Genomic DNA, 18,027 nt, shown 5'->3' with positions numbered 1-18,027 from the left:
AGAAGAGTGGAGCTGGGAAAGTGTGACAGCTGCGTGCTCAGGTGGGGCCTGATATCTTTGCTTTAGAAATTAAGACACTAATCAGAGTAGCTCTCAGGCTACCCCACCTACGCACCTCCTGGGCACTCAGACACACACCCCGAGGGAGCGATGCCCTGGCAGAGAAGTGATAAGGCTCCCAGCCCAATCTCTCAAATAAGCAGCCTGGAAACCAGGGCCAGGCAGCCCTTAGCTTAGCTCCAAGGGGACAGCGTTCAAACACTGTTCAAACAACAGTTAACACTGTGCCCGGCACCGTGCCCCCTCAACTAGCAGGGCAATGAATGCTGAGTGAGGTGTGGCATTATCCCCATCTTACCTTTCACAAAGAGGCTCCAAGATTCTGACCTGACCGAGGACACACAACTGCAAGTTGTAGCACAGCACAAACAGTCTTTCTGCTTCTAGATTCCCTAAATATAACACTACTTATTCTTTGTAGTGACTGTATTATATTCCTGGTAGGTATGTACATTATTTGCTCAGTCGTGTCCAACTCTGTGCGACCCCATGGAGGGTAGCCTGCCAGCCTCCTCTGTCCATGGAATTCTCCAGGCAAGAATATTGGAGCAAGTTGCCATTTGCTTTCTCCAGGGGATCTTCCTGAGCCAAGAATTGAACCTGGGTCTCCTGCATTGCAGGCAGATTCTTTATCATCTGAGCTACTAGAGAAGCCCCCTGATACAGTTACCATAATTTATTTATCTGATTGGCAACAGATAAATCTTGACAACTTTTCACTATCACAAATAGCTATAATAAAATCTTTTCTGTTTATCTTTGCCCACCTCGGTGAGCACTCCCACAGCCTAAATCCCTAGACAGAGATTGTTGGGTCTGCACAAATTTTGGGGTTGTTTTTGCTTTCAGCCATGCTGCACAATTTGTGGGATCTCAGTTCCCCAACCAGGAATTGAACCCAGGCCAAGGCAGGAAAAGCCCCGAGTTCTAACCACTAGACCACCAGGGAACTCCCAGGTCTGCACATTTTAAGTTTGGCTACAACAAGGTTCCCAGGTAATCACATGGGCCCAATGTACTATCTCCCCTCTCCCCAGGGTATGGGAAGACCTGTTTTCTGTGCTGTGTGTGTTCAATTTTAAAACTCCCCAGAGACTGCATTAGGGGTTTCTATGACAATTTCTGAAGGTGACTATACTGCACAGGGTTTCCCTTAACAGAACCTGCCTTCTTCTTGATAGATACTGAAATTGGTTTGATTTTGGAGACTTTTTAAAAAAGCCTTCTGAAGTTCATCCCTCTGGGAGCCAGGTCCAGCTCTCCATGCCCAGGAAGTTGCTACGAAGCCAAGCAATCAGGTCTGAACTGCATTAGTTCTGAACTGAACTGCATTAATTAATTGTTGATACAGAGAAAAGCCGGGGCGTGATCAAGTGCACCCAGAGGTCGGCTTCCCCATCACTCACTGGGAAGCCAGCTGCCACCTCAGCTGAGTGGGAGTCTCTTTTCATGTTGTTTCCTTAAATAAAAGTCCTAACCCGCTTGGGAGAACTTTTCATCAAGCGGAACAGAGAAATAGAGTCGAAGAGTTGGTGAGGTTAACCAATCTGTGCCCACCATTTATCAGATATGGAAATTGAGACCCAGAGATGTTGAGTGACTCGGTCAGGGTCACACAGAAGAGCAGATAAAGCAGTGGGGGAAGCCAGCTCCAAGCAGGCATTTGCACTTCTAGCTGAGTGCTCTTGATGGCACAGCAGGGCACACCCAGGATCTCCACTGACATTCTTTTAGTTTGCCATGTTTCCTTCCATTGCTCTTGACCATTAGGGGAAAGTTAGGTCTCCTGAGAAGAGATACCTGAATGACAATCGTGGCACTGCACGCCTGTGCCTTTGCGTGTGCTATTCTCACGTTCTGGGATTCTCTTCTCTGCCCAACCGTTTGAACTTTTCCCCATCCTTCCAGACCCAAAAGAACTAGGTTCCGGGGAAACATCTCATGATTCCGCAGGGCAGCTGGTGGTCCCCTGCTCTGCGTTCCCAGGCCCTGACCTTGGCCTGTGCTCAAAACACTTGATGGTGGCTGTCGGCTCATCAGGCATCTTCTCCACGACTGAAAATTCCTCAGATGCAAAGATGTAGCAAATTCACCTTTGCAACCCCAGCACACACCTCAAGCTCTGAAGGGACAGACTTTGAACCACAAGCTTCAGAAGGGAGGGACTTTATTATCCTGTCCCAGCTCCTGGCTCACAGGATAAACTCAAGAAGGGTTTGGTGCTGCTGAGGGCATTTGAACTGGGAAGAGCGTCAAATCCTGGAGCCCTTGAACGTTCTATAGACACTGCGTGGAAGGACTGAGTAGGTCAGGCTGACAAAGGAGTAGGCGCTAAGAGGTACAGAAAGTCCTCACAGGCATACAGGCCTCCAGAGTGAGAAGGCGTTTTCACAGATGACCTCGTTTGAGTCAACTGTAACCGCCCTTTGTGTTACTTCTACGAGGCTTAGCCTTCCTCCGACTGCCAAGAAAACTGTTTGCAAATCTGGCAGATACAGACCTCAGGGCTCTGAGACACGGATGTGGCACAGGGGCAAGGAGCTAAGCAAGCTAAGAAATACGTGACAACCCATCCTTAGTTTCCAGGGTTGAGGAGAAAATAATTAAGAGTGGCAACAGCCTTGAAATTCCCTATCTGTGACGAGGGGCTCCACTAAGAATTACCCTCCTTTTGTAAAGCGGGCTGAGCTTTCCTGGTTCTGGAATTAAAGGCTGTGGAAAAGAACACACGAAACGCAGCAATGTGGGGTTTTCATTATCTCCAGTTTACTTCATTTGCCTGTTTACACATACGATCTGTGTGTGTACAAAAACAGTGGCAAGAGCCATTCGCTAAATACAATCTGGTACTCAGACTACGACAGATGCACGTGGAAAATGAGGCGCCCGTGAATGAACCTCAACACGGAGGCAAACCAAGCACGGCGGTGTTCTGTGATTGCAGACGCCCTCGGAAGCCTCTTGTTCAGCACCGCGGGAACAGACACTTCAAAAGATGAGGCTATTTTGACAGGACACCCAGACCCTGAATGGCACTCCAAAGAAGATGCTGGTTTCCCTGCCTTCTCTAGAGGAGCCAAAGAGTCCTAAAGGTGTAATCAAGAAAAAGGAAGCAGGGGGGTGGTCACCTGCTACGCCCATGTGCTGGGCATTGACCTACATCGTTTTCCCTTCATCCCGACAGGACCACCTCCATTTTACAGATGGAGAAATTGAGGCGTGCCCACGGTCAGACCGCTCTTGGCAGTGGTGGTGCCAAGATTTGGACCCACCTCTCACACCTGCCTAAACCCAAACGCTTTCAGCCTTGCCATGCTGTCTCACATACAGATGGAGAGCATGTCCCCCAGCGACAGGCAAAGCGATAAGACTGAGCAGGAAGTGGAGGGAGACTGATGACAAGATTCGGTACCGGACGCGTTCCACAAGTTAATGTAGGGCTGAGCTTGAATCAGACCTGCAGGAGAGAAGTGTCTGGAGATGTTTACCTGGGACAAACAAATACTGGCATCACCTCGTGTCTGTTGCCTTTCGGTGCTGAACCTGACACTTAGGAGGGATTTCGATCCCTTCAACAAGCCCCTGCCACCTACCCCACCCCCTCGGCCACCCCTGGTTTACAGATGGAGCTCCAGAGAACAAAACCATTCTCCCGGGGGGCCCATGGCATCTTGCCAGTGCTCCCGAGGCGCTGTGGCGACACCTCCAGAATCTCACTGCCAGGTGCTCCTGCCACCTTTGGGTCCAATGCATCACACCTCACACTTTGATCTACAGGATAAGCTGTGGCCAGATGAGATACGTATTTTAAATACATATTTATAAGCAATATGTTTTACACTGAAGATTTCCCAGACATCAAGCTCCTAGCAACCTAAGCTTGAGTTAAACCAATCAAGTGCTTATCAGTTAATGCTATTATCAGGCTTGACTGGGGGCAAAGAGTATAGAAGAAGCTTCCAGGATGATTATCCAAAATGCAAGGGGCTGGGGATGAAAGGCTTACAGAGACACAGAGAGAAGGAAGGGGTATCTTATCACAGCACTAACTGCGTCTTTGTAGGGCAGACGAAACAGAGTATCTAACCCTTTCCAGCATTCTCACAGTGAAGGCCACACAAGGACAAGGTTGGAAGTTGAGAATGCTGCAAACGGGAAAGAAAAAGTCAAGTTCGAGGGCAGATGAACAGACCCTGGTTTGCTGTGGTTTTGGTGGTGGTCCAGTTCAGAAGAGGGAGGGGCCAAAGTCCAGCCACCATTTAACAGGGACGTTCCTGCAAACAAGTTGGCTTCTTGCCCTCAGAAGCAAGGAAAGACATGTTTCTCCACTTCTGACTTACCATCATCTTGTCTAAACAGGCAAAAATGTTCTGGGCCATAGCAATGGACAGGAGACTTATCATCACACGACTCTGAAACACTGTTCAGTCTGACACCACTAATGCCTGGTCAGGAGAGTTTCAGTGCAAATAGGCATTTTGCAAAATTACTCTGACTCAGCTTAAAATTCAACAAGTTATTCAAATGTCTGCTTCCCAGTTTGATTCTTAACCGAGAAAACAGCCCCGCGAGCTTGAATTTAATACCATAAAGCCAAGAGTGTTCTAGTGTGCTAAAAAACCCTCAAGGCGCTCGACACGTGTGCCAAAGTGCAACACTGGAGTCGTGAGTTATTTTTGGAAGTTCTGTCAACAAAGAACAAATACCATCGTTGTTATTAAAAACTATAAAGCATTCACTCAAAACAGAAGGGGAGGGGAGATAACCTTATTGCTCCAAAAACCAATATATACTAGACAACATGGACAGAAAATTATTAGTGTTCGTTACATAAAAAGAGTCCAATACTCCGTCGCAGAGGCACTCCAGTGTGACTGTTTTGGTAGTTAATCACAAGTCAGTTGAAGTATTTGACATTCCACAGATAGAACAAATACTACAACCAGAGTGTGTCTTTTAGGCGGTTGGTAGTGATATATAAAGAACCCTGCTGGAAATAAATGCTTATGCAAAGCTGACCAGAGGGCATGGTTGTTAATTAACAGCATTAGCAGCCCTTGACACAGAAGACAGCTAAGAATCAGGGAGCGAGTGACGGCAGCAAGGGAGGGTCCTGAGCCCCCCCACCCCATTTAGCCACACCAGAGAGGCCTTCCTGATTCTGCCCTCTCGCTGAGCCTGAGCTCGCCATCCAGGGACAAAAGGGACGTAACAGATTAAGGTCAAGTCTTGCCAGGGACGCAAAGTGCCTGACTGGGGATGGTGGTGCTTGTAATACAGCGTGATGTCGCCAGGCCCAGCCCAGCTCCCCAGACTCCACCACCACACCCCCTCCACCCCAAAACTGCCCGGTAAGCTTCCTTCCCGAAGCAGGATCGATCATTTAGTCAAACAATTAAGGAGAAAAAGAAACAGAAAAAGCTTTTAACCCTGGTCCTGCCCTCATCCCTTTTGTTTCTCTTATTTCTTGTAAGTGTCTTGCTTCAAGTTCAAACTGGAGCTCTGGGGAGGGAGTCCTGGAGAAAAGGATTTCAGATACCAACAGCCGTACGTCCCGTACCAGCCCAGAAGACCGAACAGGGTGCCAAACACTTTCTGGGACAAGTTGTGGAAGTAGACGGCCGTGCACAGAAACATCCACACCCAGATGAAGGTCAGGAAGCCCAGGGCCACCACCAGGGTGGTGATGGCTGCGTGGAGACAGTGGTTCCTGTCCGTCTTCACCTCGTGCAGCACGGCCATCTCCTCCACAATCATGAGGGCGCAGAAGGTCAGCAGGAAGGAGTGGCCTGAGATGTCGAAGCCGTGCCAAAAGCCCCCTTCCCCGTGGCACTGCTGCTTGCTCTGGTGCTCCTTTCTCTCCCCCTCCAGGGCTGGAGACTGGTAGCAGCTGCCCGTGTAGTGCTCGATGTTGGAGAAGATGGCCGTGCAGACGTACCAGATGGCCGTGCCCACGAGCAGGGTGCTCAGCCGCCGCAGGACCAGGCCGGCCTTGCCCGTCAGGTGGTAGTTGGTGAGGGCGATGAAAGGCAGGAGGAGGCAGAAGGTCCAGGCCCAGGCCACTTTGACAAAATACCTGGGAGAGGAGGAGAGTGGAGGTGAAGAGCGGGGATGTGGCAGAGTCCCGTGCCATGCCTCAGGACTCTGGACTCGTGAGCAGGGAAAAAGGCAAAAGGGTAATAAGAGCTAGAGATGACAGCTTCACCTATGTAAGTATAACCTCAAAGAAAGAAAGTGAAAGCGTTAGTTGCTCTATCGTGTCCCACTCTTGGCGATCCTGTGGACTGCAGCCCACCAGGCTCCTCTGGCCACGGAATTCTCCAGGCCAAGAATACCGGAGTGAGTAGCCATTCCCTTCTCCAGGGGATCTTCCTGATCAGACCTGGGTCTCCCATATTGCAGGCAGATTCTTTACCATCTAAGCCACCAGGGAAGCCATTAACTCCTAATCCTGACACAACTCTATGAGAAAGGTACTACTATTATCCCCACTTTATAATAAGAAAACTTTATCTGTACAGAGGTACAAACACAGAGGCACAGAGAAGCATCATGCCCAAAGCGGAGGCCATCGGAGGTGGAGCTGGGGTTCAAATCCAGGGCTGCTATCTTAAGCACTATGTTATTTGCTCAGGAAAGTAATTACAGACCTTTTATGTACATCCACTTTCCCACAGAACACTCAGTTACCCTGTGAGGAAGGTGTCATTAGCCCCATATTATAGATAAAGAATAGTTTGGTAACTTGCCCAGGATCACACTCACACGACCAGCAAGCCCAGGTGAAACCAAGGTTTGGCCAGCCCCCAAACCCATGCTTTCTCTACACCAAATCTTTTTCCTACGTGGCAGAAATGATCAGACAGAAGCTTGGCTTCAGGCTAGAAGACCCAGGTTCCAATCCTGACTCTGACTTATCAACACACTTCTCTGGGCCTCCATTTCTCAACTGTCAAGTAGAACTGAGGGGATGAAATGACCTTTAAAATCCCTTTCAGAGCCAATAATTCACTAGCTCCCTTTGATTAAATTATCGGGTTGACCACAAAGTTCGTTAAGAGTTTTTCCGTAACATTTTAACCAACCCAATAACCAGCACAGAAGTGTGGAACAAAACACTAGAATTCATGGAAACTCTCAAACGACAGGAACTTGTCTGCCAGGCTGCTGGGCACCCAGCTCACCCAGGCCAGATTAAGCAAGCAGCTGCCTTGTCTGCCACCCCTGAGTTCATCAAAGGTAGATGACCTAGAGACCAGGGGCGGTCAACACACATGCAAGAGACACCTGGGGCCAGGACCACTCTCGTAATCTAGTCTCAGCCCAGCCTCCGTGAGTGGGGAAAGAAGGAAGGTGGGCGAGAGACAGTAAGACTCTTGGGTCCCAAAGCCTCCTCAGACAATGCCCAAGCACCTGTCATGAAAGTCTTCCCTGGGACTGACATGCAAGGATCTGGCTAGAGTCAAGACCTGTCAGGTATCTGATGAAGCTGCTGCAGAAAGAAACTAGGGTTTTAAGTAGATGAGCAAAGTTGGACTGACTCTTGCAAGACACCACAGACACTGTAATTCAAAGAAGAATGGAAGCTCACACCAAGGGAGAAGTTTTATCTTTCAGACTTTCCCTTCACTATTGCAAATCAGTGTTTGTGTCAATAAACTTAAAAATCCAAGAGGTTTAAAAAAAGAATAAAAGGACTTCCTTGGCCATCCAATGGTTAAGACTCCACACTTCCAATGCGAGGGTGTGGGTTCAATCCCTGGTGGGGGAACAAGCATCCCACATGTCTCTGGGCATGGCCAGAAAATAAATAAATTAAAAAAAAAAAAAAGGAGCGGGTGGGTGGACTTAAGGAGAAGTCTCAAAGAGCTCAACTGGAATTGCATTCCTGGGCCACTGCCATGAACTTTGAGTAGCTGAGAAGATCCAAGCAGATCCAGGGGAAAGGTCATAGACTGGAGGGTTCCGCTCCGGGGTGATTATCTTGGAGCGGGGGATTGTCACAGGCTAGGACAGGCTTTCAAAGGTGGGGGTTGTGGGGGGAGGGAAGGGGTGTTGGGGAAAGAAGGCAGGTCTACTTGCCCCACCCAAGTGTGATGGGATTCCGTCACCAGCTGGGGGGAATACAGCACTTAGGGCGGAGGCTCACGGTCTGACACTGGCAGGCAGGAGGGAGATGGCATCTCCCCTAAAGCAGGGGCCAACTCCTAATCCCGAGGGGAGGCACGGGGAGCAGCCACAGAGGCTGGTTCACGCCCCCTTCCCATCTCCCACCTCTACACACACGGAGATACACACACCCTGCCCGTCACCCCTGCCCAGTCAAGCTCAGACTCTCTGCTCTGGATGTGCAAACGCGACTTGCTAGTGACACTAGCTATCCCAGGGTCCCCTCGTCGAGACACGCGTGTAGACACAGCTGCCACGATGCGGAGAAGGACCTCCCCTTCCAATGACCCGTCCATCAGAGCAGTTAAGCCCCGGCTTTCTGGGCAAGCCGACAGTGACGGCTACGGCGGGGGCAGGAGGGGACCCGGGGCGCACTCACACGTTGAGGACGTTGCGCTTGTTGCTGAGATAGCTCTCGGGCAGCGGGGAGAGCTCCTTGAGGAGGGAGCCCGCCAGCATAGAGGCCGCCAGAGCCCAGGGCAGGTATTTCCGCACTGCCGATCGCACCAGCGTCCCCCGGAGGACCCACGCGCAGCGCTCCAGGTGCTCCATGCCCGACCTCGTCGGCCACCGTCCTCCTCCGCGCACCCTCTCGGCCACCGTCTTGCCCTTCATCCGGGCCGGCGCCACCGCCTCCCTTTGGGCGCATGCGCGCCGCTCGCAGGTCCCGCCCCTGAGGGGCGTCGGGCTTCGGAGCCCGCGCGCGCCCCCTCCTGGCCGCCTGCAGCCTCTGCAGCGTGCCTGTCTCCGAATTGCTCATCCCTCTTTTTTGTTGTTCAATTGCGCAGTCCGACCGCATGGGCTGCAGCAAGCCAGGCTTCCCTGTCCTTCACTATCTTTTTTTTATTAAATACCAACTATTTGTTTATCTATCTATCCATTTATCTATCTATCTATCTATTTATTTTTGGCTTCCCTGGGCCCGGATCCATCCTTTCCTTGTTCTCCAAATCTGGCCTGCACAGTCAGGCAGATTAGAATTTCAACCTCTGTTCCTTGCTCTGGTCAGAGGAATAAATGCTTGTGGGAATATTTGCTGCAGGAGCGGGAGAATGAACGTAGCACTGTAGGAACTGGAGCAGTGGTCCCAGCATCATTTAGTCTCTCTCTTGGTAGCTCTTCTTCCATAGAGCCTTAGTTTTCTCACCTGCAAAATAGGAAGAGGACAGATCTACCTCTTTCCTAAGAGTTAGTTATGAACTCGAGGTTCCTTATGGTGGTCCAGATGCAGGGATGTGAGAAAATGAAATAACTGCTTGAAATTGTTATATTTACATTTTAAAATACTTTATTTTCCCTTTTAAAACAACTGCGTATTTGTATTGAGTGAAAATGCTGGACCCTGGGAGTTAATGGCAATCCAATGAACATGTTAATGAGTCAGTCACTCTTTTAACACAGAGTTAAACCGTTTCACGGGCAGAGGAGTCTAGAGGGCTACAGTCCATGGGTCGCAAAAGAGTCAGACACGACTTAGCAACTAAACAACAGCAAAACCCTCTCATCCCCTGTCATGGCTGGGTATCTGATTCAGAGTTTCCCAAACTCAAAGCATTTCTTTGCTACTGTATTAGTTTCCTAGGGCTGCCATAACAAATTACTACAATGTGTTGGCTTAAACAAACAGAAATTTATTCTCTGACAATTCTAGAGGCCAGAAATCTGCAATCAACCTGCTGACAGGACCACCTCCCAAGCAGAAATATCCATGGAATAATAGATTCTGTGTTCCAGTTATATTTCTTCTATGACAAAAATAAGGTTTCTGTTGAAATATTCATTATCTCTATGGGCTTCCCTGTTCGCTCAAATGGTAAAGAATCTGCCTGCAATCCAGGAGATCTGGGTTCCATCCCTGGGTTAGGAAGATACCCTAGAGAAGGGAATGGCAACCCACTCCAATATTCTTGCCTGGAAAATTCTATTAACAGAGGAGCCTAGCGTGCTGTAGTCCAGGGGGTCACAAAGACTTGGACACAACTGAACGACTGACACTTTTTTCTGTCTGCCTAAAATAATCCTCTCTCCCTAAACCAAGGGTAGCTACTGCACTTTGGGGAACACCTGTCTGATTTATGCCTATAATAGACTGATATTTAAAATCTCTCATGCAGAGAGTCAATAAAATAATAAAAGTATTAATTCCTTAAAATAATTCCTCAAGATGATCTGCCATCTGTAAACTGCATTGATCTGATAATAGTTTTTATATATCAAGATATCTCCGGGTCTTTAAAAAACTAGATTTAAGAAAGCAAATGTGGGACTTCCTTGGTGGTCCAATGGTTAAGAATCCACCTTCCAATGCAGGGCACATGGGTTCAATCTCTGGTCTGGGAACTAAGATCCCACATGCCCCAAAGTAACTAAGTCCCATGCCACAACTAGAGAGAAGTCCTCGCGCTGCAGTGAAAGATCCCCAAGTGCCATAGCTAAGACCCAAAATGGGCCTAAAGTGAATAAATACTTTCGTGAAAAAGCAGATGTTTATATTTCCAGTAGTCATGGATGGATGTGAGAGAAGGTTGAACGTCAAAAAATTGATGCTTTCAAACTGTGGTGCTAGAGAAGACTCTTGAGAGTCCCTTGGACAGCAAGGAGATCAAACCAGTCAATTCTAAAGGAAATCAACCCTGGATTTCAGGACTGAGTCAATATTCATTGGAAAGATGGATGCTGACGCTGAAGCCCCAGTACTTTGGCCACCTGATGCGAAGAGCCAACTCACTGGAAAAGACCCTGATGCTGGGAAAGATTGAGGGCATGAGCAGAAGGGGATGACAGAGGATGAGATGGTTGGACAGCATCACCGACTTGATGGACATGAGTTTGAGCAAACTCTGAGAGATAGTGAAGGACAGGGAAGCCTGGCATGCTGCAGTTCATGGGGTTGCAAAAAGTCGGAGACGACTTGGCAACAGAACAACAACGGTAGTGATTATACAGTCACTAATTTGGCTTTTCATAATTGGGGATGAAAACCACACAGCTGGAAAGATGTTAATTGTGAAGGCAGCTTGTAAATAGTATCTGAAACTCTCTCTGTCTCCTGCAGATTGTCAGTTGCTCAATTATTGTCACTTTCTAGAGCAAGCTGCATGGTGGTTAGGAACAGAGAGGTACACTGGACATTATAAGCTAAGTGGTCCCTCCTGGTGAAAATCCAGATGTTGATCCCCCATCCCAGGAGAAAGGGAAAGGGTTCTTCTGGATGAGAAAAACTAGACATTACCCGGAGGAACTAGCAAAAAATTTACCTCCTGTAAATTTCAGGATTTGTATTCCTCTAGAAAGGAAATGTGTTTGTTCCAATTGAGACTTTGCAGCTTCATCCCTGAAGATTTTCAAAGACAGGGTTAAACCCAGACCTGAAAAATGGTAGGTCTCTAGAGAATTTTTCTTGTTTCGGTTAAACTTCAACCTACATTAAGAAATACATATTCACGTTGTAAGTCCAGCTGTGTGCCTGTGAGAACAAACTGTTAAATTTTCAGGACTTTTGCAAGTTGATTGTTAAAGCCACCATTAAAAATCACAATGTATATATGAACAATTAAATGCAGAATAAATATTCAAAAGTCATCGTTCCCTAATTATTTTACTCTATTTGATTATTATCTATGCCCCTCGGGTTGCTTATATCTCTTGTATGTTACGGCGCAAATTCACCAACTGTGTGTTTGTCAGCATCAATTTGTAGCTTGAAACCAGCTCTGGTGGGAGTATTTACATTAAGAGAAATGGCAAGTACTGTAAATCAGGGCTTTATTTGGTTTACTGAGTGTTTATTGATTGTCTGCACTGAGATGAAACTCCATTTGTCAAAACATGGTTAAACTGAAACATGAGGTTGGCCGTGGAGACAAGAGATCAGTAAATTAAACATCAATGAAGGCATTCTAGAAGAAGCAATTCGCTATATGGGATTCAAAGTGAAGAGCGTTTGCATATTTTATTATTTTAAAATTATGTGCTACATTCTTTATATTAAGAGAAATGTATTATACTTTTATGTATGTACAAACTTCCCCAGTGGCTCAGCAGTAAAGACTCTGCCCGCAAGGCAGGTGATGCAGGAGACGCGGGTTTGATCCCTGGGTGGGGAAGATCTCCTGGAAGAGGGCATGGCAACCCACTCCAGTATTCCTGCCTGGAGAATCCCCACGGACAGAGGAGCCTGGTGGGCTGCAGTCCATGGGGGTCACAAAGAATTGGACATGACTGAAGCGATTAAGCTCGACAGCACAACACAGTACTTACACATTTTCCCTTAGAGAGAGAGTTGTTAAACATTTATCAACAAATCACTGGTTGTGAGCCAGTACACACATATGTAGCATAAGTGACTATGTTTGTTAATAAGCATATAGACATAGCTGTAAATATAGCTTCATGACAGTTCATGACAGAGTTTGCCTCTACTGTGTGAGGCACTCTGATAGTTTCTATTCAATTATAAATTGAATTTTTAAAACATGCTGGTCATGACCCACTCACTAATAGGTGTGGACCTGTAATTTGAGAAACATTTCCCTAGAAGATTCTAAGGCATTGGAGGACCATGCCCTACCCTTCCCCAGCAGGAGGGGATAGAAAACCACAATCAAGGCTTTGCCCTGCCTGAGACTGAGTGGTATCACCTAATTTGTTGGGTTTCAGTCCTTCATTTATTTATTAAAGAATAAATAAATATTTGTTTGAATTGTATGGCCTCTGACCTCAAGCAACTTCACCTAGTGAAGGTGGTCATCATTAATTTATTCAGCAAACCAACACTTATGAACTATTTGCCATGCACCAAGCACTGGGCTGGATGTTAAGATCTCTGATGTTTTGGATGGATGAGTGTCCTTAATAACTATAGATTCATCTCTTTAAAAACAACATTTTTCAAGCCTGAGCCAAGATGAAGCTGGGCCATCTTGTCAAAACCAGAAAGTAAGGAAGCCATAACCTACCAAGGACTGCTAAGGTCATTTCAGAAGGACACAGAAGCCAATTAGAAAAGCTCCCACAGGCCAAAGATGGGACAACTTGAGCCTAAATAAAAGTATTAACTGCAATGGATGGAAACACACACATTTGTTTAGTAGATTTTTTTCTGGTTGTGCTGTGAGGCATGTGGAATCTTAGTTCCCTGACCAGGGATCGAACCTGGAACCTGCACCCTCTACACTGGAAGCATGAAGTCGTAACCACTGAACCTTCAGGGATGTCCCAGAGGTTCATAGTGTGCTTTAAAAGTAGTACCAAAAAAAACAAAAGTAATGGCTACCTTTGGAGAAATCAGCTCTCATTATTTTGACAGCTATTAAATAAAGGGAAATAATCAAGCATTTTTCCTGCCACTCTTATGGGAATAAAGTCACTGAATAACCAGGGAGACAGTGAATTTCTTGTTAAAGAAATATCTCAGAGAGTAAATGAAGGAACAGCAGAATCAGACATGAACATTTAAAATGTTCATTTGAAATATTGGTGAGCCAGATTCATTATTTTTAAAAAGTCAGTTTGCGGATATTCATAAAAAAGTTTAATACATACTTGAAAGCACTTTCAACTAACTCTTTACAAATCCATCTCATAAGGTTTCAAAATTTAAAATCAGATTATTATAATTGTGACTTTTGCTCAGAATTTTATATTTTAGGTTTCTTGCTGTCAGATTTTACAAGCACATGGCTTCATGTTTACTATAGAAATGGAGAACTAGAATCAAAAATATGTCTGCTACCAAAAAAGTAGCTTTTTCTTGCTGAATGCAAAATGCAATTTCGTAAGCAATCTCCACATGTACATCACCTGCTGCAAGAGTTTGGAGATTATAGAATTTATCTTGGCGTCTAAGTCTCCCTTGGACAGTGTGGTCTTTGAATTTTTTGAAAACCACATTTATTTGTCTTTTTATTTTGATGGCAGTTTGTGTTCTTTGAAAAATACAAAGTTACTAAATCTGTGAATAGTTGTGTGGAATCTTCTGAGGCTATGACTGGGCTTTGGCCAGGCTGAACATTAATATATGTACACTAAAGATTAAATAAAAGGAAATTCGGGGACTTCCCTGATGGTCCAGTGGTTAAGAATCTGCCTGCCAGTGCAGGGGACACAGGTTCGATCCAAGAAGATTCCACATTCAGCGGAGCAACTAAGTCTGTGTACCACGACTACTGAGTCTTCGCTCTAGAGCCGGAGGGTCACCACTACTGAGCCGATGTGCTACAACTTCTGAAGCCTGAGGTCTGCAATAAGAGAAGCCATCGAAGTGAGAAGCCCAGGAAATCCAGCTAGAGAGTAGCCTGGCTCTCCACAACTAGAGAAAGCCCTCATGCAGCAACGAAGACCCAGCACAACCAAAAAAGAGAAAGTGTGGGACCTTCCTGGTGGTACAGTGGTTAAGACTCCATACTCCCAACGCAGGGGGCCCAGGTTCACTCTCTGGTCAGGGAACTAGATCCCACGTGCCGCAACTAAGCAGAAAAGGCAATGGCACCCCACTCCAGCACTCTTGTCTGGGAAATCCCATGGATGGAGGAGCCTGGTAGGTTGCAGTCCATGGGGTCGCTACAAGTCAGACATGACTGAGCGACTTCACTTTCACTTTTCACTTTCACACATTGGAGAAGGACATGGCAACCCACTCCAGTGTTCTTGCCTGGAGAATCCCAGGGACGGGGGAGCCTGGTGGGCTGCCGTCTATGGGGTCGCACAGAGTCGGACACGACTGTAGTGATTCAGCAGCAGCAGCAGCAGCCGCAACTAAGAGTTCATGGGCAGCAATGAAAGACCTGCATGCCGTAACCAAGATCTGGCATGGCCAAATAAATAAATAAATGTAAGCTTTGATTGCCTTCCTCTACAGAATTTTTCTTCTTTATAACCATATTACATTATAATGCCACAGACTCATAAAGTTAAATTCTACTGGGGTAGAATAACAACAAAAAGTGAGTGTTTCCACTGGAAAAGAGACTTTATTTTGACAATGATCTTGGTCAGTTTTAAAAGTAAATTGTCCTGTATCACTGGATTTAATGCAAAAAGCAGGAGGTTTTTATGGATTAGGAGCATCATCAAAGAGTCTTTTTAAAATGTACTTTATAAAAAATGTATTTTATAATTTACTTAATTATTTTCTGTCTTTTCTACTTGCTTATCAGCCCTAGAAGGTAGGGAACATTGCTTATTTTGTTCACTAATGCATCCCAAGCATTAAAACCATATCTGGCACTTACTAAGCACTCAAAAAATTTATTTTGTTACACAAATTAAAGAATAATTATTAATATGTGGATGTAAAGGAAATTATTTTAAAATTTAAATTGTTTCCTTATAAACAGAAGAGAAACAGCAGAAAGTAATAATTATGAATTTTTAATTTTTTTTTTTTTTTACTAATAAGAGTTCCCAAGTTGATAAATCGCTGTGAGAGAGGTTTCTGGTCCATTAAGGCTTGAAAGATGTAGTGAAAAAATGAGAAGGGGTTAAGTAGAGGATGCTCGGGGGCATGAGGAGAAGACCCTGTAGAGTCAGGGAAGGGTCAGGAAAGAATTCTTAGAAGAGAGGATTTCTGTCCAAGCTGGGGTTGGAAGGACTGGCCAGAGGGTGGCCAGAGGAACAGTGGGAAGCAGTCATTCCAGGAAGAGCAACCAGCAGGTGCTTTTTTGCTGGCTGGTGTGCCGGAAATAATTCATTCCTGGTGTGGCAGGGAGGGCAGTAGACAGCCCAATAATTCTCCCAGCGGGCAGCCCTCTGTCCACAGCTCCTGGCCAGAGGGCAGAAGTATTCCTCCCCAGCAGCCAGCCCTTTCCTTCTCTGCAATGCCTCCCTCATTCTGAACCTCTGGCCACCTCTCTTTCTGGCTGGAGGGGACGGCTAGCTGCTCCCTTGGATGAGGCAGCTGAGCAAAGCCAGCAGCTGCCAGAGGCCAGGCTGCCTGACTGCCAAACCGGGAGGGGTTGGATCCACTGGCTGCGCCCTCAGCCCACACATGCCCAGCCTCTGGGACTGCTTGGGAACAGGGTCAGGAGAGCTGGCACCACAGGGCAGGGATCTGGCTTTGCTCATCTTCCGGCCAAAGCGAGAGAGGCAGGAGGGCCGGCCAGCAGCCCCAGCAGCCTTGAGTATGTGCCTGCTTTCTCTCTGGCCACTGCATCCTGCAGACCCCAGGACCCTCCTCTCTGAAACAGTCACGGGGCTGAGGCTTGGAAAGTGTTAGTCGCTCAGTCATGTCCAACTCTTTGCAACCCCATGGATGGTAGCCCACCAGGCTCCTCTGTCCATGGGATTCTCCAGGCAAGAACACTGGAGTGGTTGCCATTTCCTTCTCCAGGGGATCAACCCAGGGATTGAACCTGAGTCTCCTGCATTGGCAGGAGGATTCGTTCCTATCTGAACCACCAGGGAATCCCAGGTTTTGGAAGGAGGGTTTTTTGATTGGTTTGATTTAGTTTGGTTTTTTATTTGTTTTTGCCTGAAAGAGCATTGGTAAAATAAGGGGATGGGGGAAAGGCAAGGAAATGACTATGTCAGTGTCAGTATAGCAGTTACCTATAGGACCGAGGGAGGCCACTGGGATCAGAGGGTTTTGGGGGTGTAGACAGAGTTCTGGTTCCTTACCTTGGGAGAGTCACAGAGATATTTGCTTTAAAAATATTCATTTAACTATATGTTTATATTTTTATAAATCTTACATATTTGTTATATTTCACACTTTAAGAAATGGTATTAAAAAAAAAAAAGGGAACACCACACTGGGAATAAAATGCCTAGGTTCTGAGAAGAATGAGTTTTTTGACATTTTTTTTCCTCCAGTCGTCCCATCCAAAGTACAGCATAGAATTCAGATGTACCTACGTCATATTTTAATGCCTCAATTCTTAAAGTTGAGTTAAACATGAATTAAATTGTCTCCTTTACTAGTTTAAACATTTAGCTAGTTGTTTTATTTTTGTTTTTTATGGAAGTGACATTGATTTATAACATACTGAGCCTTAACCAGGTGCCAGGCACGGTGCTAAGTGCTTTACTGTTCTTAACGCTCTTCCTTCACATGACAGGTAGGTACTGTGATCACTCCAGGCTACAGACGGAAGCACCAAGGCCCAGAGAGGCTAAGTAACTTAGCCAAGGTCACACAGCTAGCAGTGCTGAAGAGCTGGGATTCAAACTAGGGTCAGTGTGCTCAAGGGGCAGAGCTTAACCTCTGGCCCGTACTGCCTCCCAGATCTGACCTTACCTGACTGCTAAAATGACAGCCACATAGTCACTTACAGTTGGTAGAGTTTAGAGGTCATGGTGGTCCAGTGGCTGAGACTCCCTGCTTCCAATACAGGGGACCTGGGTTCGTCCCTGTTCAGAGAACTAGATCCCACCCACCTCAAGGAAGACCAGGTGCAGCCAAATAAAGAAATATTTTTTTTTTAAGAATACAGTCAGACAGACATGGGTTCAAATCTAAACTCACATGAAAAATGAGGACGGTATTCAGCCAACTTTGTTGCCAGGACAAGTAAATGAAAACCTATTTGCCAGGTACGAGGTACACAGTAGGCACACAATAGATGATCACCTCTAAAATTAAGATGCTCACCGCGTAGGAAATAGACAAGGCCAAGTGTCGCTGTCCGCATTTATCAGATGGGAGATCCGGCTCAGTTCCGGTACCACCGAGGGGTGAGGAGTCCCAGAGGGTCCACTGGTCCCTTACCGGCCCCGCCCAGTAGAACTCTCCGGGTCTGGCGTCTGATGTGGCCGCCTGGCCCCCGCCCCGCTCCGCAGGAATGTGGGGCGCGAGTGCTG

At 46.7% G+C, this 18,027-nt stretch overlaps 1 protein-coding gene across 1 annotated transcript; it reads right to left on the bottom strand.

The window, feature by feature from the left end:
- Positions 1–2,804: 2,804 nt before the first annotated feature.
- FITM2 (fat storage inducing transmembrane protein 2) lies at positions 2,805–8,859 on the bottom strand. Its single transcript, XM_027558485.1, has 2 exons — positions 8,609–8,859; positions 2,805–6,136 (listed from the first exon to the last, which is right to left on the bottom strand). Exons 1-2 carry the CDS (start codon positions 8,842–8,844, stop codon positions 5,521–5,523), a joined length of 852 nt encoding a protein of 283 aa, XP_027414286.1. The 5' UTR covers positions 8,845–8,859; the 3' UTR covers positions 2,805–5,520.
- Between the last annotated feature and the right edge of the window lie 9,168 nt (positions 8,860–18,027).

The sequence above is a fragment of the Bos indicus x Bos taurus genome, chromosome 13, assembly GCF_003369695.1.
Source record: "Bos indicus x Bos taurus breed Angus x Brahman F1 hybrid chromosome 13, Bos_hybrid_MaternalHap_v2.0, whole genome shotgun sequence".
Classification (NCBI taxonomy): Eukaryota; Metazoa; Chordata; class Mammalia; order Artiodactyla; family Bovidae; genus Bos; species Bos indicus x Bos taurus.
The sequence above is the reverse complement of the archived record's forward strand: the minus strand, read 5'-3'. Positions and strand labels throughout refer to the sequence as shown.